Source organism: Lissotriton helveticus, chromosome 9 (assembly GCF_964261635.1).
Source record: "Lissotriton helveticus chromosome 9, aLisHel1.1, whole genome shotgun sequence".
In the NCBI taxonomy this organism is placed as follows: domain Eukaryota; kingdom Metazoa; phylum Chordata; class Amphibia; order Caudata; family Salamandridae; genus Lissotriton; species Lissotriton helveticus.
Genome location: NC_136070.1, coordinates 904,959,213 through 904,982,468, shown reverse-complemented (window position 1 = coordinate 904,982,468; position 23,256 = coordinate 904,959,213). Strand labels below are relative to the sequence as shown.

General features: G+C 49.8%; 1 protein-coding gene across 1 annotated transcript; it reads left to right on the top strand.

The window, feature by feature from the left end:
• Nucleotides 1-5,115: 5,115 nt before the first annotated feature.
• Nucleotides 5,116-23,018, top strand: LOC144783318 (uncharacterized). Its single transcript, XM_078662354.1, has 3 exons — nucleotides 5,116-5,521; nucleotides 5,881-6,824; nucleotides 22,956-23,018. Exons 1-3 carry the CDS (start codon nucleotides 5,437-5,439, stop codon nucleotides 23,016-23,018), a joined length of 1,092 nt encoding a protein of 363 aa, XP_078518480.1. The 5' UTR covers nucleotides 5,116-5,436.
• The last annotated feature ends 238 nt before the right edge of the window (nucleotides 23,019-23,256 follow it).

The following is a 23,256-nucleotide window of genomic DNA, read 5'->3' as shown; positions in this document are numbered from 1 at the left end:
CAGAATCGGCCAAAAAAGTGAAAACAACCTGTCAAGTCCACATTACTCATCATCACATTTTGGTTTTGCAGGTCATCCTCATCTGACAGCTGGAAGCAACACCCGCCCTCCAGACTCGCCAATCACAGACGTCTCAGGGGACGATTGGCCAGCCACCTCCGGGGCAGAGGATGATCCCGGCACAAGCAGCCAGCCAGGGCCATCTGGCTCCCAGGTCACCCCTGCACCAACAACTACGGCCTCTGCCATTGTGACAACACCGGCCACTGTGACCTGCACAGCCACCACCAGCACCACCTCCACCACCACCACCACTGCTACCACCACTCCTGCCACCCTGCCCAACCCAACGGCCAACGCCGTGCCAGCGCCATCCCAGCCACGCAGGGAGAGTGTGAGGCAAGGCAGAGATGCAAGGCCAGATCCGGCAGGCAGGAGCATACGTCAAAGAACACGGGAGGATACCAACACACCCAATCCAGTGCAACAGTCATTGGAGGCACTGGGCAGGGTGGAGGTGAGCTACCAACGTGGTCAGGCACAGGCAGACCGGGCCCACCAGGACTTTGTAGATAACACTGCAATGTTGGGGGCCATTGAGAGGCGGCTTGGCCAACTAGTGGACATCTTCACCAGGACAATCAGGCCACAAACACCGCCACCGCCACCGCCACCGCCACCGCCACCGCCACCGCCACCGCCACCGCCACCTGCGGCGGATGTGGTACCCGATGCCCCTGCGCAACCAGATGACACCGTACCGGCAGTAAGACGGAGGGGCCGACCGAGGCTGGAAGTGGGCGACAGCAGTGTGGAAGCACCTGCCACACGCTCCAAGAGGAACAGAAAATGACTGTCCCAGTACCTGCGCATGCCATTCACCCTGCCAACTATCCGGTCCCACCTGCCACAGGCCTGCTGTACTAGGCAGACACCACCCTATGTGGTGTCCGCACGGACATTTCATCTGCCATAACCTTCAACTCTCACTCCCCCACCCCTTCACTCATTTGTAAATATGCACCTACACCCATGCACATTTTGTAAATAAAAGCCACTTACTCACTCAATCATGTGTTGTCTCCATGTTTATTCACATGAATGCATCAGAAACAGATGTTACTAGGTACAGGTATCCAACTGGTACAGAATCATGGCGCTGCGGGAGTGACCTAGGGAAAATAGAAACCGCAAAGACACGTCAGGAAACAAGATCACACACATCAGAACACACTGCAGTGCAACATTTAACTACCCACACGCATCACAACAGTAATGGATGAGACGACACACATCATGGAGACGTGCATTGGCCACAATTTAGCACACACACACACATGCATGCATCACATAGCAGAACACAGAGATGAAGCACACCACTATGCCACAACACCAGCACACATTCACAGGGCATACCCAAGCAGCACAAGAGGAGCACACTCACAATCAAGGGAAGTAGCGATCAATGATCTGGCGCCTCTGGTCCACACCTTCCTCCTCACCACTATCCTCATCAGTTGACATGGCTGGGTCGGGAGGGCGAGGAACTTGCAGTTCATCAGGGTCCAAGAGCAGTTCAATGTTATAGCGCACAGCCAGGTTGTGAAGCATGCAGCACGCTATCACGATCTTGCATACTTTGCCTGGTGAGTAAGGCAGGGCCCCTCCAGTCTTATCCAGGCACCGAAACCTTGACTTGAGCAGGCCAAATGTCCGTTCTACCACTCGACGTGTCCTACCATGGGCATCATTGTATCTCATTTCTCCTGGTGTAGTGGGATTGCGTAAGGGACTGAGCAGCCAAGGCCTGTTTGGGTAAGCCGAGTCGCCTGTGTTGGTGGAAGAGAGAGAGAGAGAAACATCACAACCTGCATTGTGGGGCACACCATGCCACACAGATATCACTCCTGTCACCACAGCATACTCACCAACAAGCCACGCTTGTGCTGGACGAAGATTAGCCATCAGTTGGGGGACCATGCTGCTCCGCATGATGTGGGCGTCATGTGCAGAGCCAGGGAATCTTGCACACACATGTGAGATGATGTTGTCGGCCTGGCACACCACCTGCACGTTCAGGGAATGGAAGTGTTTCCGATTCCTATACACCTGCTCACGTGCCCGTGGTGCAATGATCGCGATATGCGTGCCATCAATGGAACCCACAACGTGTGGTATACGACCCAGGGCATAGAAGCCAGCTTTGACCGCTGGCAAGTCCGCCGCCTGAGGGAAATGTATATAGTCATGCTTGTACAGCATCATGGCTGTCAGTACATCCCGGAGTACCGTGCTGAACATGGCCTGTGACATTCCCCCGGCATCTCCAACTGTGTACTGGAATGTGCCTGTTGCGAAGAAATGGAGTGCCGCCATCACCTTTTGCGTGGGTGTCATGGAACCTGGATAGGTTCTTCGCGGCTGCAGATGAGGAGACAATAGGGTCACAAGTTGCAACAATCGACGGCGATCCAGCCTGAATTTCCGGATCATCTCCTCGTCCACCATATCCTCCAGCACAGTGTATGGGCGAAGGACATTTGGAGCCCTCCTGTGTGGGAGTAGATGGAATGGAAGTCAATTAACATACAACGCACGTGTGTGCACCTCAATCACATGTCAACGCCCTCTACCAACATGTAGTATCCAGTGTATGCTTGTCATATGTGTGACTCCTCTGATTGTCAGGACAACATGGACCGACGTAGCTACAATGTGCATCCACTAGCAACATGATGTTTAGCAACATGTGCAATGCACAGTGTCTCACCTCAACATCACTGCCAACCAGACATGTGACATGACCCACATGTGTAGGCCCAACATCACATGCACACATGCAAGTACATGCACACATACTAAATTAAACACCCCCCCACCCCCCCATATCATGATGCCCCAATGGCAACACCAGGAATGGTGGGCATACGGACATCACATGCATGGGGACACAATAGGCAACACACATGTACAGTACACAACAGAACCCCCACCATAGTCATCATCTGACACATACCACTCACTCACAACTGATTCACAGGTGCCCATTCATACGGGATCTACTGTGTACATGTGAGGTACGACTGAATTGTGTAGGGTACTACCCGATGTGGACATGCACACGTGATGGACACTTGTGGCTCACCGATGGCCATGGTATGGACACACATGGGATGGAGCATGACATGTGTAGCCACGCAATCACGCACACAACCGTGAGCAGGCAGCTGCAGACAATGGTACAAGGTGCATCATCGGCTAAGATGCTAACATTGATCACGCCATGGCGGTGCACTGCATCCGCTGTTTACGTCTGGGCATACGCGGGCCGCCTTCGACATTCACACTGTCTGCACGTGCACAGACCGTCACGCCCACACACCGGCAAGTGCATGTGTAAGGTTCCGGGACGGATGGTCGATTTGCAACAATGTTGTATCACTGGCGCCTCCATGGCGGTGCACGTACACAGCGGGGGAGGTGCAGGCCTATACACCCTGTAGATGTACTCAATGGACATGCCAGTTCATGACCCCCCTTACAGTCACCTTGCATCATCCACCGTACACCGGCCGGAGCGGCCGGCCCATGAACAACCGCCGTGCCAGGCCCTGCCCAGGACCGCCGTGCCGGCCATGGCAACAACCGCCATTGCACGGACCGCCAGGGAACGGCGGTAGTGGAAGGGCCGTGCAATGGCGGTTGTTGCCATGGCCGGCACGGCGGTCCTGGGCAGGGCCTGGCACGGCGGTAGTGGAAGGGCCGTGCAATGGCGGATGTTGCCATGGCCGGCACGGCGGTCCTGGGCAGGGCCTGGCACGGCGGTAGTGGAAGGGCCGTGCAATGGCGGTTGTTGCCATGGCCGGCACGGCGGTCCTGGGCAGGGCCTGGCACGGCGGTAGTGGAAGGGCCGTGCAATGGCGGTTGTTGCCATGGCCGGCACGGCGGTCCTGGGCAGGGCCTGGCACGGCGGTTGTTCATGGGCCGGCCGCTCCGGCCGGTGTACGGTGGATGATGCAAGGTGACTGTAAGGGGGGTCATGAACTGGCATGTCCATTGAGTACATCTACAGGGTGTATAGGCCTGCACCTCCCCCGCTGTGTACGTGCACCGCCATGGAGGCGCCAGTGATACAACATTGTTGCAACTGAAGCTTCCTTCCGTGAGGCTTGCACGTGCGGTTGCCGATGTGTGCCCGTGACGGTCCCTGCACATGCAGCCAATGGGAAGAGGGACGCTGGCCGCATACGGCCAATCGCAAGTAGAGGAAGCTGTGCACCGCAACAACAGGGCCAGTCATTGGGCCATTTCACGATCACGCTTCCAGGGCTGACCAATTGCTGGCGACGTATGCCACTGACACGTGCTGAGGGCCCTATATATGTGTGTTGGCCAAAATGAAACTTTCTACCCTGGGGACCATTGCTGCCTGTGACCATCACCTCGACCTGCTGCTGCTGCTGAGCTGACCACCGACTGCTGCCTGTGACCATCACCTCGACCTGCTGCTGCTGCTGAGCTGACCACCGACTGCTGCCTGTGACCATCACCTCGACCTGCTGCTGCTGCTGAGCTGACCACCGACTGCTGCCTGTGACCATCACCTCGACCTGCTGCTGCTGCTGAGCTGACCACCGACTGCTGCCTGTGACCATCACCTCGACCTGCTGCTGCTGCTGAGCTGACCACCGACTGCTGCCTGTGACCATCACCTCGACCTGCTGCTGCTGCTGAGCTGACCACCGACTGCTGCCTGTGACCATCACCTCGACCTGCTGCTGCTGCTGAGCTGACCACCGACTGCTGCCTGTGACCATCACCTCGACCTGCTGCTGCTGCTGAGCTGACCACCGACTGCTGCCTGTGACCATCACCTCGACCTGCTGCTGCTGCTGAGCTGACCACCGACTGCTGCTCTAGTGCCATACTCCGTGATCTTGCCATGTCGTCAGGCAAAGAGATCCGGTCTCGACCCTTCACCGCCGCGGAGCTTGATGTCCTCGTGGACGGTGTACTCCGCAACTATGGACGCCTCTACGGCGCACCGGGACGGGTGGTAAGTGCAGTGTGGGACATGTTGGTGTGCATGAGGGGGCCGAATGATCAGGCCTATTTCTATCTTAGCTGTGTAGTGTGGGCTAGACATATGTTCCTGATTGTGCATGGCTGCTGACAGTAACGTCTTGCCCCTATGTGTGTGACAGGCCACCTGTCCACTGACTTACACCCTTTTGTCTCCCATCATGGTAGGTCAAGCTGCACCTTCGCAAGGACCTGTGGAGGAGCATAGCAAGGGAAGTACGGGCATTGGGGGTGTGCAACAGACGACATACACACTGCCACAAACGCTGGGACGACATTTCCAGGCTGAGCAAGAATGTAGCGGAAGTAACACTGGGCCTGATTCCAAGGACGCCCCGTCTGGCCCGACGCTCCATGACCCCTCTCATGCAACGTATCATTGCAGTGACGCATCCTGAACTGGCCGAACGTCTGAGTGCCGATCGACAGCAAACTAGCGGTGAGCATACTGTCTGTGTAGGAAACCTGTGAGTGCTATGCATGTATTGGTGCACAGACACACTATTGAGTTCCGTGTTGCGTATGTATGCCTGTGATGCCTTTTTGGTCCCATTGGGCGGTACTCATTTGACATCCAGGTCCGCCATGTTGACACGCCACTTGCTTAGTAGTTGAGTGTAAAAGCACATCCCCTAGTGGTCCATGGCCCCATGGCAGAAAATGTGAGGATGACTGGTAGGGGTGGGCCATGTGCAGGATGAGGGCTCCTAAACCTTTGTCTGCTATGTGATTTGGCTATCCTGTTCCTTCTGTACGTGAGTGTGCCCATGACTCACACATCTTTTCTGTGCATTTCAGCTTTGACAGAGGACACTCAGCCACAGACGGTGGAGAGTAGCCGAGGAAATGAGTCCGGCTCAGACTTCGCACACACGCAGACTGACACGGAGGAGGCCAGCGCCGGAGAGGGGGACAGGACCGTCCCTGAGGACTCGCATGTGGAGACGCCATCGTCCTCCTCGTCGGACACTCTGGGTGAGCCTGCACTGTTGTCACAGACTGGGAGTGGGCACTCACCACCTTCTGTCGTAAGACAGCACACAGGGCCCACACTTCCGCCAACTGCACCATGTACTGTTCGTGGCCGGAGGAGTAGGGGGAGCAGAGTGGCGTTCGGTGCAGGCACCGCTGCCCCTGCCACGGTGAGCCAAAATGCACTGTGTGCTGAGGCCGTTGATCTGCTCAGACAGCTGTGTGTGGGGCAGACCAATATGACAAATGCTTTCCAGGACCATGATAGGAAGTTGGGGCAGGTGGTGGCATTCATGGAAGGGATGCATGGCGATCTTGCAGGTCTACACAGGACAGTGCAGTCATTGGCAAGCAGTGTGTCGTCTGCAATAGTACAGTCGAACGAACAGGGTGCTACTTGTGTTTCACCATCTACACCGCTGGATGTCTCAGGGGGTAGTGATTATTCTGAGCAGGACTCAAATACAGCTTATTGCACTAGAAGCAGCGTCAGACAGCACGTCAGGGCACGCAGGGCACAGACCCCATCCCCTAGATCAGCTAAATCTGTTCACGTAGACGACGTCAGATGCACTGGAGTACACACACAGGATCCACAAGTGTTGTTGGGGGACATGCCTTCCGGAGCTACACAGCCATTCAACACGAAAGGTACTCCCAAGGCAAGGGATAGTCACATGTCCATGGACTGTTCCTTGGACAAGGCCAGTCAGAAGACAAAGGCACCTACTAAGAGCAGGGAGACTCCCAAGAGCAGGCCCACAGCAGAGGTAAGGGACTCTCCCAAGGACAGTGAGAAGACTAAGGCACCTACTAAGAGCAGGGAGACTCCCAAGAGCAGGCCCACAGCAGAGGTAAGGGACACTCCCAAGGACAGTGAGAAGACTAAGGCACCTACTAAGAGCAGGGAGACTCCCAAGAGCAGGCCCACAGCAGAGGTAAGGGACACTCCCAAGGACAGTGAGAAGACTAAGGCACCTACTAAGAGCAGGGAGACTCCCAAGAGCAGGCCCACAGCAGAGGTAAGGGACTCTCCCAAGGACAGTGAGAAGACTAAGGCACCTACTAAGAGCAGGGAGACTCCCAAGAGCAGGCCCACAGCAGAGGTAAGGGACTCTCCCAAGGACAGTGAGAAGACTAAGGCACCTACTAAGAGCAGGGAGACTCCCAAGAGCAGGCCCACAGCAGAGGTAAGGGACTCTCCCAAGGACAGTGAGAAGACTAAGGCACCTACTAAGAGCAGGGAGACTCCCAAGAGCAGGCCCACAGCAGAGGTAAGGGACTCTCCCAAGGACAGGGACACACACAGACAGCAGGTGTCTGCTGGAGACAGGTGCACCACAGACGACAAGTCTGCTGGCAGGAACAGGGCGGCGAGCAGGGCACAGGCTACATCCAGAGACAACACTCCACCTAAGGATAAGGCACATCCTACGGACAAGGCATCTGGCATGGACAATGGCGCTATCAAGGACAGGCATACTTCACCCCTGGCTGCACTGAGGCTGATGTTTTCTACTAAACGTAACACTGATGTCTCCGCGGCGGAGTCCCCCCATACCTCCACTCCCATCCAGGCCAGTCAGAAGCAGAGGAGGGTGTCCCCTGTTGTTGCATCCCCCATTACACATCATTCCGAGTCCAGGCGGCAGGCACAGAGCAAACGACAAGCAGGCTCCAGCACGTCCCCCGAAACCAGATCCCCCGCAGCAGTTGCTCCACCTATGCTGGGTGGTGATTCTTTGGAGTCCCCACCACTTGGCAGTCCTGTCCTGTCCAGGGTGCACTCACACCACCCTAAGAAACGCAGACACACACCATTGACACCTGCCAACCCCGATTTGGCTCTAGGTGAGCTATCCCCAGCTCCCAGGCCCACCCTGCCTCCTGGCCCATACAGCCCTGTGGCTCATCATTTCAGTTGTCCCAGTGGCGCTGGTGCAGTTGACTCTCGTGTATCAGATGGTGGCACAGTGTCAGTTGTGCCCTCTCCTGTTGCAGATCCTGGCAGGGTATGTGGGTCTATGGCTCACGTGTCAGTTAGGAGATCTGTGGCTGTGTTGCACACTCCTGTTTCTGGTGCTGGCAGTCTGTCTGGGTCAGTGGCTCACGTGTCAGTGACTACATCTGTGGCTGTGTCTCACACTCCTGTTGCTGGTGCTGCCAGTGTGTCTGGGTCCGTGGCCCATGTGTGTGTCACTCGGGCTGTGGCTGTGTCTCACACTCCTGTTGCTGGTGCTGCCAGTGTGTCTGGGTCCGTGGCCCATGTGTGTGTCACTCGGGCTGTGGCTGTGTCTCACACTCCTGTTGCTGGTGCTGCCAGTGTGTCTGGGTCCGTGGCCCATGTGTGTGTCACTCGGGCTGTGGCTGTATCTCACACTCCTGTTGCTGGTGCTGCCAGTGTGTCTGGGTCCGTGGCCCATGTGTGTGTCACTCGGACTGTGTCTGTGTCTCACACTCCTGTTGCTGGTGCTGCCAGTGTGTCCGAGGCAGGTAGTTCACGCAGTCCCCCTGATTCTGTGATGTGAGGTGCTGTACACTTCACTCAAATGTTAGTTCACATGGTGTGTCCATTGAGAACTGCGTGGCACTCTTGTGGTCCCTGTGACGGTTTGGTAGGGACACGTAGTTGTGCTGCCTCTGATGTACCTGTTCTGTACTGCACATTGCCCTGTTGATGCTCTGATACTGCATTCTGCCCTCTCGTTTACTGCCTCTGATGTACCTGTTCTGTACTGCACATTGCCCTGTTGATGCTCTGATACTGCATTCTGCCCTCTCGTTTACTGCCTCTGATGTACCTGTTCTGTACTGCACATTGCCCTGTTGATGCTCTGATACTGCATTCTGCCCCTCTCATGTGCTGCCAATGATGGACCTGTTCTGTGCAATGGACTGTTGATGCACTTAGCCCCTCTCATGTGCTGCCTCTGATGGACCTGTTCAGTGCAATGGACTGTTGATGCACTTAGCCCCTCTCATGTGTGCCTCTGATGGACCTGTTCTGTGCAATGGACTGTTGATGCACTTAGCCCCTCTCATGTGCTGCCTGTGATGGACCTGTTCTGTGCAATGGACTGTTGATGCACTTAGCCCCTCTCATGTGCTGCCTGTGATGGACCTGTTCTGTGCAATGGACTGTTGATGCACTTAGCCCCTCTCATGTGCTGCCTGTGATGGACCTGTTCAGTGCAATGGACTGTTGATGCACTTAGCCCCTCTCATGTGTGCCTCTGATGGACCTGTTCTGTGCAATGGACTGTTGATGCACTTAGCCCCTCTCATGTGCTGCCTGTGATGGACCTGTTCTGTGCAATGGACTGTTGATGCACTTAGCCCCTCTCATGTGCTGCCTGTGATGGACCTGTTCTGTGCAATGGACTGTTGATGCACTTAGCCCCTCTCATGTGCTGCCAATGATGTACCTGCTCTGTACAGCACAATGCCCTGTTGATGCTCTGATACTGCATTCTGCCCTCTCGTTGACTGCCTCTGATGTAGCTGCTCTGTACTGCACAATGCCCTGTTGATGCTCTGATACTGCATTCTGCCCTCTCGTTGACTGCCTCTGATGTAGCTGCTCTGTACTGCACAATGCCCTGTTGATGCTCTGATACTGCATTCTGCCCTCTCGTTTACTGCCTCTGATGTACCTGTTCTGTACTGCACAATGCCCTGTTGATGCTCTGATACTGCATTCTGCCCTCTCGTTGACTGCCAATGATGTACCTGCTCTGTACTGCACAATGCCCTGTTGATGCTCTGATACTGTATTCTGCCCTCTCGTTGACTGCCTCTGATGTAGCTGCTCTGTACTGCACAATGCCCTGTTGATGCTCTGATACTGCATTCTGCCCTCTCGTTGACTGCCAATGATGTACCTGCTCTGTACTGCACAATGCCCTGTTGATGCTCTGATACTGTATTCTGCCCTCTCGTTGACTGCCAATGATGTACCTGCTCTGTACTGCACAATGCCCTGTTGATGCTCTGATACTGCATTCTGCCCTCTCGTTGACTGCCAATGATGTACCTGCTCTGTACTGCACAATGCCCTGTTGATGCTCTGATACTGCATTCTGCCCTCTCGTTGACTGCCAATGATGTAGCTGCTGTGGTGCCCACTTTGCCCATGCTCACGCATACACTGTGATTTTACCCCTATTTTGTACAATAAAGGTTGTCTATCAGGTCTCGTGGTCTGTCGTTGTCATTCCTGCTTGCGTACTACTAATGTGTATTTGTATATGCTTCTCATCAGTGGTTTCGGTAACATGACACTCCCCCTCCCTACGTCACGTCCCTTACTGGTATTCCCCTGCAGACAGCCAATGATTTGTGCCTTACCTGCGTCGTCGTCCGTGGTGGGCCATGACTAGGACGTGGTGGATCGCGAAGAGCATCGGGAAAGCGTGTAGCGCTGGGTCCATGGTGTTGGTCAGCTTGCGGTGGGTATCTCTGCTATGTCACCTGTCTTCGCAGTGGGGATTCCGCCGTGTTCAGACAGGTTGTTTTTCCGCTGCGGTTTTATGTGTATTTTCCGCCATCTTGATTTGGAGGACGGTCTTCGACGTCAGTCCGTACGGCGTGGCCTCCGGATGTGTTCCGTCCGCCACGCTCTCGTGTGTAGTTCGGCGGCGGAGCGTGCTTTCCCGTCGCGGACGGGAATTTGACACGTTTTCCTATCCTGATATGGCGGACGGAGTATCCGCGGCAGGCGGACACGGAAAAGGCTTTTTTCGCCTACTACAGGGCCGCGGTGGCTCTTCCGTCCGCCATCCTAATGAGCCCCTATGTATTTAATATGCAACACTTTTTTATTTACCACTCATTTCGTGTGTTTACATATCGGAGCGGCGCTTCACAACACTTAGTGTAGTCCCAGTTTTGGCAATAAGTGATAGGTTGTCATTCCACATACCACATCGTGTTTTCTTATCTGGGATTGAATTTGTTTAAACACGCAATTTAGGTTTTTTGCACGAGTTAAATAATGAGTTGTCAGCCCGTCTTCAGTGTTGTTAAGGATGGAAAAGGTTCAACACGGTCGATCACGTAGTTGCCAGTCCGTTTCTAGTGTCGTTGATGGAAATAAAGGTTCGACAGGGTAGATTACAGGAACGTAGCAGGACTATAGTGCGCACAGCGCTGGTACCGTGGGACCCATTGACAGTGTTTGATAACAGTATAGATTGCATAGCGGTTCTTTAACAGGGATTTCGTGTCTACATTATAATGTTTTATCCCTTTTTTAAAATGGCGATCTTGGTTTCCTTGATTATCGGTACACTTGGTTGTCAGAGTCCGTTTTCAGTGTTGATGACTCTCACACGCTACAAACAAGGTCGATTTGAGTAATGGCGCGAGACGTCTTGTTTCAAGGCAACTTGGATTAAATTGAAATACGAGGCTGAGAACTACTGTTTAAAATATTGGCGACGCTTCATGCAGGTAAATGGGTATCTCGGTTGTAATTGTGATTTATTGTTACACTAGCTTTAATGATGTAGGATAGTCATAGTGCATAAACTTTTTGTAGTTACAAATCACTCGTTTTTGTGTTTTAGGTCAGAATATAGCACGTATGAGGTATGTGATTTTAGATTTGGCGGATTGATCACGGGCATCTGGAGTCCCTTTAGATACTTTAAACCATATCATATATTTTCTAGATTGGAATAGTCAACGCAGATCAGGTAGGACCTCATGTTTTTTATTTTTAAGTCTCTTATGTCACGAGCATTATGTGAACGAACAGGCGTAAATGTCTTGGCTGTTACTTGTATTTACAGGGCAATAAATTTCAGATTTATCTAGGTAAGCGGCTGCTTATTTACTTGTTTGATGGACCATCATTACTATTCTCTTTATTATTGTTGTCATTGGTTTTTATTTGGTTTATGCAATTTTACCACTGGCTTTTATTTGGTTTGTTACTTTATTCCTACAGTTTACTTGAGGAATTAACTTCCATTAGAGGTATGATGACACTCTATTTGCATATACACACCCCCATGTAATACAACATATACAATACACTTACTTGTTCCATTGTTTCTACCTTTATTACAGATTAGCCCCTGATGAAGGCACACCCTTGTGCCGAAATGCATTGGGCATGATATGAAAATATGAAAATCAAGTACTATATGTTTTGCGTTGTGATAATTTGAGAACAAGAATGTTTCATGTATAGAATTGAGAATCACACATTTATGTGTTCATTTGAATTATTATTGTATCTTGTAAAAACATTATGGTGATCATGGAAGCATTAGGTTATGGATTAAAATAACTGAAGTTTCATTTTGTTTTTGTGTTTACATTGATGAGTGTTGGATAACACACAGTGAACAGTGCGCAACTAGCTGAGATTTCCTCTCACCTAAACTAGCTATATAAAAGAAGGGCACAAATATCAATAGGAACTAGCTTTTGTGCTCTCTTGTCTTTATGGCCATGAGGGTTAGAGTCTTAATATTTACTGCATTATTGCTCTATGAGCTGAAACAAATGGCCAGAGAAGTTGCTGGAGTTGTACGTACTCTAGTGCCAGGGAAACACATTCAAACATATCCCTCCTCTCTTTGTTGAGCAGGCCAAGCAATTTAAGTGCCTTAAAATGTACCTTTTGGTTTTAATTTACTTTACAACAAAATTTCTTTTGTACATAATCTCAATAATGCCTGTAAATATGGCTCGGTTTTGCGTGTTACTGATCCATCCTAAATATGGAATATTCCACACATTTTCTCAAAAGAATAGTAAATTTATACTCTCCTATATGCACATACCTTCTCAGTATTTTTAACCTTTGTATTTTGTCCGCAATATTTTTGGCAGCATGATATTCTGAAGTCAATACTAAGGGAGAAAACCTCATACACAGCTCCAGCTGAGAGCAGCTGATAACAGCTTAAGAACACGATTGCTTACAGTCCTGCCAGAAGGTCACCCCAGGTTTCCATACATGGTTTATAGTGAGCAGGGGATTGTAGGAGTAATATGTATGGGTCAGTGACGAGAGAAGGTTTGGCAATAATCAGCATTAAGGTAAACCATGGTTGGAGTTTGCGGAGTTGCACTACGTGAAGCTACGCGAAGTGCACAAAAAAAAACTCTGGCGCACTACGCGGAGCTCCGCAAGTGGCGGAGTATGGTAGAAAAATGCCGTTCGCGGTGATTGCACAGTGCCGGAAGCTTGTCCGCACTGTGCAATCATTGAGAACAGTGCCATGCACAGCGCAAGCTTACCTTTTCTGCCACTCGTATAGATTTTTACTCAAGCAGCAGCTTTCTCAATGCGAACAGGCAGTTTCTCAACGCGAGCGGTCGCAAGCATACGCGACTACCACAATGAGAAACCTTACCCCCTTACGTTGAGAACTCTCGCCTGGAGGTTTATTTTCCACGCTTGCGCTCGCCAACTTCATGTTGGCGATCGCGAACAAGGAAAAATCTGGCCGCAAGGTGGATTTTCCTCACCCGCGTTCGCCAACTTGACGTTGGTGAACGCGAGTGACGAAAAAAACTCAGCTCTGCTGCGAGAAGCGGAGTTTTTCGAAACTCTGCGAGCTCCGCGTACCGCGGAGTGCGGGAAACTCTGCACACTCCGCGAGCGGAGCGGAGTTCACCGCCCAGGGTTAATTAAGGTGGAAATAGTGAACATTTTTGTGGCTATACTGAGCATGTGAATGAAGAAGGGTGCTGCACTCAATTTCAACTTGTTTTTCAAAATATTGTTCCAATATGTGTGCTGTGCTAGATTAGTGCCTGCCCACTAGTGTAAAGAATGTATATGGCCTGGTGCAATCAATCACCAGGACTCTAGTACGCACTACAAGAAATCATAAATTGTCCTATATTCTGTTTAATTTATTTTTCATCAAAAATATTTTTAACTCATGAAAATATCACATTTACATTTTATATTTATACATTTTTACTTGCAGAATCAGTAATTATTTCATTACTACAACATTGTAAATATTATCAAATGTACATTTTCAAACGCAAAATATAAATAAAAAACCCAATGCATGTGTGCACAAACAGTGAGTATGGGTAAGCGACTGTTTAGCATGGATGTAGGAAAAATTAAAATGTGTGTGGGAATAGTGTTGACAAGTTTGAGGACGTGAGTCAAGGTGCAGGACTAGTGAGCATGAGTGTAGAAACGATGATGTAACATAGTAGGGCTGCAATGTAGGTCCATGTTGGCAGGGCACTCATTTTCCAGTCCAGGGCTTTCCTGCCAGTGAGTTCAGTAAATTGTAGTCCTGTTTTCTTTAGGCTGAAACATCTAGACAAACAACTAATGCTTTGTAGCACAGATGGAAACAAGGGCCCACATTTACTATAAGTCGATCAGTTCAGAACGTGTGAAATTCCGCAGTGCTGTATTACCCCGCTGGTGAAAGAAACCGTGCAGCACCACGTCTAGAAAGAGCAGTATAGCGATGATGTCATCAGCCACACCCACACAAAAATGCTGTTTTAGTGTGAGGTTAAGCATTGTGGCTTGACGTGAAGGTAAGCCAGTGATGTCTTGTGTTTACTTTATAGTCAAATATTTAAGCTATATGAAATATGTTATTCTGTGAAAATGACATATGTGAGGGAATATCACCCCATATTCTGCTTGCTCGTTGTTTGCGCCTGGTTTAATTTGACGCTAGGATTTCAGGCAAAGCCAGGGCGTACTGCTCTAGAATATCTGGCTATCTGTGACATCCTAGTGGTGGTTGGTCTGTTGTAGCCTGTTGGGCTCCCTTTGCATTCTATTGAGGGGTTTGGAGCTATGTGATACTAGGCCAATTATATGTTTTTTTTATACATGTAAAAATTAACAATTTGAATAGTGCAACATTTTTCTAAATGGTGCCCGGGCGCTTTCCAGAAACACTGTAAGGGGCTACTGAAACAATTTAATGCATAGGAAATAATCAGGTTTTAATTCCTATTGTAGTTCTAAGACATTGTACAGCAGCTTGATTTTATGCATTCCGGAATTTGGCACTCATCACCGAAAAATCTCTGGGACTGGGTTTCCCTCAAAGTTTCGGTGCAAAATATATTTTGTGCTGGAAAGTAGATCAGCACCTCCATTTCCACCACTTTGCATCAAGCAGTGTTGCATTGCATCGTGCAAACATATGCGCAAAATCATAAAACGTCTGGGTTACTATATCGTTGCCAGCATGGAGCATCATAACTACATATAGGCAGGGCTACTTGAATTATGCGGCAGGGGAGTCCAATTATGCAGCAGGGATTAAGTAATTTATGTAGCAAGTAAAATGAATTATGCGGCATAACGCAACATTTTTTGTGATAGTATTACTTCATTATTTTGACATTTTTACACTTATTAACACTGTCTGGCATCGGTTACAATAAGCAACAGAAAGATGACCCAATCAGCATTGGAAATGGCCTTCCACTGTGCGGCAACACTTGTAGCTGCATTTTTAGTAACTTCTGAATTGTTTGAGCAAGAAACAATCTTTTTGTTGCCATAATTTGCAGATCATGCAGCAGATGTTAGATTATGTGGCAAATGCGGCAAATCTATGGCCATGGAAAAAACGTAGCGGCCGCACAACCGTATAATTCTAGTGCCCTGAACACAGGGCTCTATCGCTGCTCCATTTGAAGGTCCCATGCTCGTCCAAAGGCCAGTGCATATTAGTCAGAAAGGAAAAAAGCATACGTAAATTTAAGGCCTTCTCACCAAAATGTGCTGGGGTGAATAATTGTGGAAAAGTGAACACTGATGAGGGCGTAATCTGCACTTTATGGGTGATATGAACGCCTCGTGCAGGTGAGAAACAAATCAGTGTCACAGACAGGAGGAGCCCGCGTCCCAGCTCGAGATCTGATCAGCTTGGTCTTTCTGCTCCATGCCAGGAATTAAGTGTTCGCGGTTTCCATTCCTCCTTTCATACCCACTGGGACCGCTGCCAGGTCGGGCTGGAAACAAGCTGAGATGTTGCACTTTGTCACCGGTCTCACAGAAGCCGCAATAAAACACAACAGTGACAGTCCACTGTTTAGTTTATCTCAGCATAAAATGTAATTAAACGCAGGCTCAGACTGCCAGCTTAGCTCTTACCAGCCTCCTGCTCTGACTCCGTGCCATTCGCAATGAAAAACGTTCCAAACACTGGAGGCAGAAAAAACACCTCAGGAATATGCAGCACAGAGAACAGCATGGCCGTCGTTTCTGCATAAGTAACGCAGTTCGGTACTAATACACATTACACACTTAAAAAATGAAAAGACTATTTACCATATGGTGACACCCAGTACCAGATTTACTCATTTTCACGCAACTCAGTATATCGCGAGAAAAAGCTGTGTTGCTTTGCATGAAGTACCAAGAATAGCACAGTGTCAAATTTACCATGTGTCAGGTACAGGTGACGACACTCAGTCAATCATCATTTGTAAAGCGCAACACTGCAACTCCTAGGGGTATCTGAGAGCTGTGTCTCAATGGAAGAAACAGGTCTTGAGTCTCTTTCTGAAGTCAGCCAGGGGGGTGTACAGAGCTGGAGGGGAAGGTCTTTCCAGGACTTGGCAGTGATGTAGGAGAAGGAGCGAAGGGTGTGTTCGAAGGCGAGTGAAGAGGAGTGCAGGTGTCTAGCGGGTTGGTGGAAGTTTAGTCGATGGTTGATGTAGGCAGGTCCTGGGTCATGGAGGGCGATGTAGCCATGTGTGAGGAACTGGCATCTCTTCTGGATAGGGAGCCAGTGGAGGTGGGGGGCAATATGCGTTCATTTGGGGAGGTTCAGGAAGTGTCTGGCAGCAGAGTTTTGTATGATATGGAGTCTTCTGAGGAGCTGGGTGGAGAGACCGGCACAGAGGGCATTCCGTAGTGGAGGCAGCTGGTGGCGACGGCCCGAGTGATGGTCTTTCTGGTGTTGGGATCCATCTGAAGATTCTGCAGAGCATGTGAAGTGTTATGGAACCAGGAGGAGGCGACCGCGTTGACTCGTCATTTCATGGTCAGTTGGATGTTGAGGATGATGCAGAGGTTGTGTGTCGTGGTCAGTCGGTGTAGGTCTGAGTTCTACAGGTCACCAGCTGTGGTCCCATATGGAGGTGTTCTTCCAGAAGATCAGTACTTCAGTTTTGTCTGAGTTTAGTTGGAGGCAGTTGTCTCTCATCCATTTGGCTATATTGGTCATGACGTGGCAGCTCCTCAGGTAAGACGAAAGAGCATTGCCTCACTGCTTTCATCAGTAGAAATAAAGGAAAAATAAAATGATAATAACTCGTTCTTATTATCATTTTATTTGTTCTTGCTGCAGCAGCTTTGCGGAGCAGGGAACTGTTCTGCTCTCAGAGCAGGGAGAGAAGTGGTGGGCACTCTGTAAAGTTTGCATGACTGTATGGCCGGCCATCTCGGGCCAGCCAAACAGTCATGCGCACTTTGCATTTTCTCCACCCAGGCTGCATTACAGCCTGGGTGGAGAACAGGTTCAGGCTCCCAGTCCCTGGCTGAGTGCCAAACAATGATGCTCAGGCCAGTCCCGCTGCATTGCAGCATTGTGGTTGGCTTAGGGAAGCATGGGCGCTTCTTGTTCCATCCAGAGCGGAGGGACGATGGTGAGGGACAACGAGGAGAGACGCGGCGAGGAGGTATTTTTTTTTCTTTAGCCCCTTATACACCCCACCCATTGCCTTATGCCCTGCCATCGCCAAAATGTGTCAGCTGCCACTGTGGTCATGGCATTGCAGTAGTTTGTTTTGGCGTAGGAGGGGTCCTCTTGAGCTAGAGGATCAATTGAATGTTGTCTGCGTAGGAGATTATGTTGAGTCTGTGGTATCTGACAACGTCTGCATGGGGGGTCATGTAGATGTTGAGCAGGGTGGGGCTGAGGAATGATCCTTGTGCTATGCCACCTATGATGTTTTTGGGGGTGGAGGTGAAGGGAAGCAGTCCCATTCTCTCTGTACGTCCTGTAAAGAAGGAGGCGACCCACTTGAGAGAGTCTTGCTGTATGCCTATGTTGTAGAGTCTGTTGATGAGGGTGTTGTGGGAGATGGGATCAGTCACTGGGGAGAGGTCGAGGAGGATCAGGGCCACCGTTTCTCTGTGATCTGGTGTGCTCTGATGTAATCTGTGGCGGGAATCAGTGTGGTCTCAGTGCTGTGGTTGGCACAGAATCCAGATTGCGAGGCCTCTAGTAGGTGGTTTTGTTCCAGAAATTCTGTGAGTTGCTGGTTGATGGCTTTCTCGAGTACTTTGGCCGGGAAGTGGATCGCTGGGGTCAGTTTAGGCTTCCTTTTGGAGGGGTCTGATCTCTGCGTGTTTCCATCTGTCCAGGAAGGTTTCTGTGTAAATGGAGGTGTTGAGAATGGTGGTCAGTTGCATGCTGATTGGGTTCATTGTAGAGGATGTGAGGGCAGGGGTGGGTGGGTGCTCTAGAATGGATGGAAAACATGACATGATGGCTGAGTTTCATAAGGGCAGCGAATGGAGACCAGGTGGGGACGGTTTGGCTGATGTTCGTTGGTTGGTAGTCATCGTTGGGGTGGAGGTGGCAGGTTGGAGGTTGAAATTGTTGTGGATGTTGGTGATTTTAGTGTGGAAGTAGTCTGAGAGGGTGTCACAGAGTTCTTGAGAGGGGTGGATGGTGTTCTTTGTGGCTGTTGGGTTGGAGAATTATTTGACTATTTTGAAGAGTTCCTTTGAATGGTTGGCTGTGGAGTTGATGCAGGCGGTGATGGCTGCTTCCTTGGCTTCTTTCATGCACCAGTGGCATTTGATGATGGCTGTTTTTAGAGCTGCTATGTCAGTGGGGGTCTTACTGGTGTGCCATAGTTTCTCCAGCTGGTGGTAGTTGCACTTCCTGGTCCTGAGTTCTGGGATGTACCAGCTGGCGTGTTTGGATTTTTAGGTTTTCGGTGGGGCGACTCTGTCTACACTGTTAGTGATCCAGGCGGCAAAGTCGGACGGACTGGTCAAAGTCTGTTGAGGCCTCAGGTTGGGAGGTGGTGAGGGTCTGTAACCACTGATGTATGTTGACCTTGCTCCAGCTGCAGTGGGGGAGAGCTGACGCCTGGTGACGGTGAGCTGGGCATCGATGTGGTTAATCTTGGTGAGTTCTGTGGTGTGGTTGAATTTGATTCTGTTGCTGGAGGTGAAGATGGGGTTTATTGTGTGTACGGCTTTATGAGTGGGTTTGGTGACCAGTTGGGTGAGGCTGATGTTGTTCAGGTTCTCTAGGTGGGTGACAGAGTTGGCGTAGTTTGGGTTGTTGATGTGGAAGTTGAGGTCGCTGAGTAGGATGTACTAGTGAGAGTCAATTGCTAGGGGGGCCAACGCAGAAAACATGCTGTTCCCCAGAAGCTAATCGGCAAACAGAATTGCACCACAAATAAATGCACTATTTTGCATCCTAAAGTAAAAATTGCTTGCATACCACCCACCATTGCATCTCTCTAAACGCCTCTCTATCCTTTACATGAGCTTTGACCTATCGTTCGCCGGGTCCCAGCGCAGCCTTCATAGAATCATTAGGAGACACTCTAAGCCACCTGCTTTTCAGATATGCCAATTTTACCTTGTTGGAAGACTTCAATCTCCACTTGGAAGGCGGAACTAAGCGTGGAGTGGACAACTTTCTTCAAATAATTGAACTATTCAAACTGCACCTGTTGGTAGATGCCCCAACACATCGGGCAGGCCACACTCTAGATGGGGTCTGCTCTAACTTCACTTCACTCTCTGCAGACACCCCCATTCCACAGATATGGTCAGATCATTACTTTGTCCCCCTGTCACTCAAATTCCCTCCTAGGATTCAACAGGATAAGATATCCACTCACTCCCAGCCCAGGCGTAAATGGGCACAACTAGCTGCCGACCATAGGTTAGCTACCACTGCCCAGGCCTATCTCCCCGTACTAACAGGGAATACTGTAACTTATTCGCATCTCTTTCACACTTGGTTAACCACTACAAGTAATGAACTTATTCCACTAGACAAAGCTGACAAGCCTACTAAATCAAAAACGCATAAAACCCCTTGGTTCACATCCGCTCTTGCACAAACACACCTCCAATGTAAGCAACACGAGCGCAAGTGGAGAAGATCTTATGATACAGGAGATAGATTAGCTTTTAAAATCAGTAGGAAACTCTAGCATTCCGAGATTAAATTAGCTAAAAAAGAGTACTACGCTAAAAAAATTCAGGAAGCAAACCAAAACCTAAAAGCTATCTTCTTAGTTGTAAAGTCCTTTAGTAACCCGACAGTACTACAGAAAGAGATTCCACCATCCCAAGAATTATGCGATTAACTTTTGGTCTTCTTTGAAGACAAAATTCAAAAAATCCAAGGATTTTAGAACCCCCTCAGTCCTAGATGTCGCCCAGAAGCATGATTTTGTTACCACTGCCTTTTCCTTACAAACCAGTATCAATAGAACATACAGCCAGATTCATCAACGGAAAATCGGTTTGCAAAGGGCCAGATTCTGAGAATCTGGCCCTTTGCGAGCGCAATTTTTGCATTTGGGATTCATCACCCCAAATGCAAAAATCGCTAAATTGCGAGGAATTGCATTTAAGGAATCTCTATTTGAGATTCCTTAAAAGCAATTCATGAACCATTTTAGAATTGCGAAATCGCTATTTTTGGCCGCTATTTACAGCGAAGTCTGACTTCGTGGTAAATAGCGAAAACCTAGAAAAATGCACTTTAGTGCATTTTTCTCAGTTGTATGTTACATACACACATGTCCTTTGGACATGTGTGTGCGCAACATCAGTCTACATTTACATTTCAGGGGTGCTACAGGGTGTCCTTTGGACACCCCTGGCACCCTTGAAATCGCATCCTTATTTGCGATTAGCAAATTGCTAATCGAAAATAAGGAATGATTCCCCATTCATTCCTATGGGCCTTTAGGCCCATAGGAATGAATGTGGACTCATTCCTTATTTGTGATTAGCAATTTGCTAATCGCAAATAAGGAAGCTGTAGAAATCGCAAATAATATTGCGAATTCTACATGAATCCCGTTTTGCGAGTCTTTAATAGCGATTCCTTAATAATCGCTATTAAGGACTCGCAAAAGAGCACAATGATGAATCTGGGGGATACTCCCATTATAGCATGCAAATCAGGTTCCCCCTTAGATGCCTGCCCTCCTATAACTCTCCACAAAATCATACATATAGTTAACCCAATCATAAACAACATAGTCAATTCTTCACTAAGTTCAGGTACGGTGCCAGATGAATGGAAGTTGGCATTCATAAAACCTCTACAAAAAAGCAAAACATTGACCCTTCGGTGCTCTCAAATCTCCGGCGTATATCACTACTCCCACTATTGGGCAAAATCACAGAAAAGTTTGTTCATAAAGAACTCACTAAATTCATTGAGGCCGCTAATATCCTTCACCCCCAACAATCTGGTTTTAACTTTTCGCCCAATGCATTCTACAGAATCCACACTCAGACACTTTAAAAATGTTAGTTGATAAAGGAAGAAGGGCGGTCCTGATCTTACTCTATCTGTTGCCGCCTTCGATACCATCTCACACTCTATTCTTCTGCAAAGGCTGAAATCCTGCGGCATCTCAGGCACTTCATTTGAATGGATAACGTCCTTCCTTATCAATCGCAGACAAGCAGTGACCCTAGGATCTTTTCTGTCCGTTGAACAGCACATCACAACAGGAGTGCAGTCCTGGACCACGCCACCCTCATGCCTGCTAGAGGGTAGAATAGGCACATTCGACCCCGCTGTCGACCATCACCGCTAGTGGCGGAGCAATGCCATTGGACCCTGCTACCACCATGACCCAGCTGGGCATCTCCAAGGCCCCGTACTGCTGACGGCCCCTCTTGAAGGTGAGGGGCTGTTCTGCATCGGATAGTGGGCCCCAGTCTACACCACCTACATAGCCCCTTCGAGGGGGGTGAGATGAGGTCATCACTGAAGCCCTGAAACCCCCTTTGATTGGCCCACATGCCTGCTATACCACTGCTGCAACCATGCATGGCCCTCTGTGACATGCTTTACTTTTAACATGCATCCAGCCAGTGAATGACATTCCCAATGAATGCAGCAGTGAGGCTCCACTTGGACCGAGTTTGACCCAAAGACTGTGTTGCCACACCAGTGGGGTGGGGGTTCTGTTCCCCTTTACCCACCCTGGGTACGGATCTCTCGCAGGATCATCCGTTCACCTGACACCTGCTCCCATCTTGGGAGGGCCCCAGATGCAGATGACCACCTTGGCTTGCCCCCTCCATCTCAGTGCCAGGCACCACAACCTGTGCCCCTCACCTACGGCACTAGGGCAAAGGTAATTTTCTGTGCAGTTGTGATGCTCGTGCTACAGGGAAGACTGACATTTACCTGTAAGCAGGGCCATCCGTAACACTGCACCCTCATTGCCTCCCACCACTATGGAAAAACTCTGCTTTGTGACAGTGGCGCAGTAGCCAGGGCATCGAGCAGGTCGACTGCAACATACATAACTAGAACGGACACCTCGGAGAAACACGATTCCATCCTGATTGTCATGGCACTCATCAGGACGTCACTGAAGCACACAATCAATTCCGTTGCAGTGGACCACGGCCTGCTCTGTGATGATCATAGGAAGCTCCCTGGTAGGGTCATAAATGCAGAGAAGACACTTGAGGAACTGCACCAGTAGTTTACGGACGTGCGATGATTGGTCATGGACCTGCTCGGTGGAGTGGGCCACTGTGAGGAACGCATGGAGGATGCGGAAGGGTGATCCTGCAGAAACAATGTCTGCAGAGTGGGACTGCTGGATGGAGCGGAGTGCCAAACACAGTATCCCTTGAGAAACCTAGATAAAAAGCTTTAAGCCAATTGTCAAACTCTCCCCCTTTTTCTCCATAGAGCATGTGTGCAGAATCCCAGTGCAGTAACTGCCACAGGGATCTGCGCTCTGACTGCTTATAGCTCGGATTCTTCACTACAGGGACTGGGATGAGATCTTGAAGGAGGCTTGATAATAACGCCCACATGATGCACTTTTAAGAATACACCATTGCTGTCTAGTGCCAGCAGGCTTCTTACCTAGGAATGAAACACAAGCTTTGTGACTTAATCTCACCTACTCTCTCCTCCTCCCTGCCCGTCTACGAGTGGTGCATGACAACAGATCACATTTTTTGGATGACCCTGAGGTGGCCTGGGT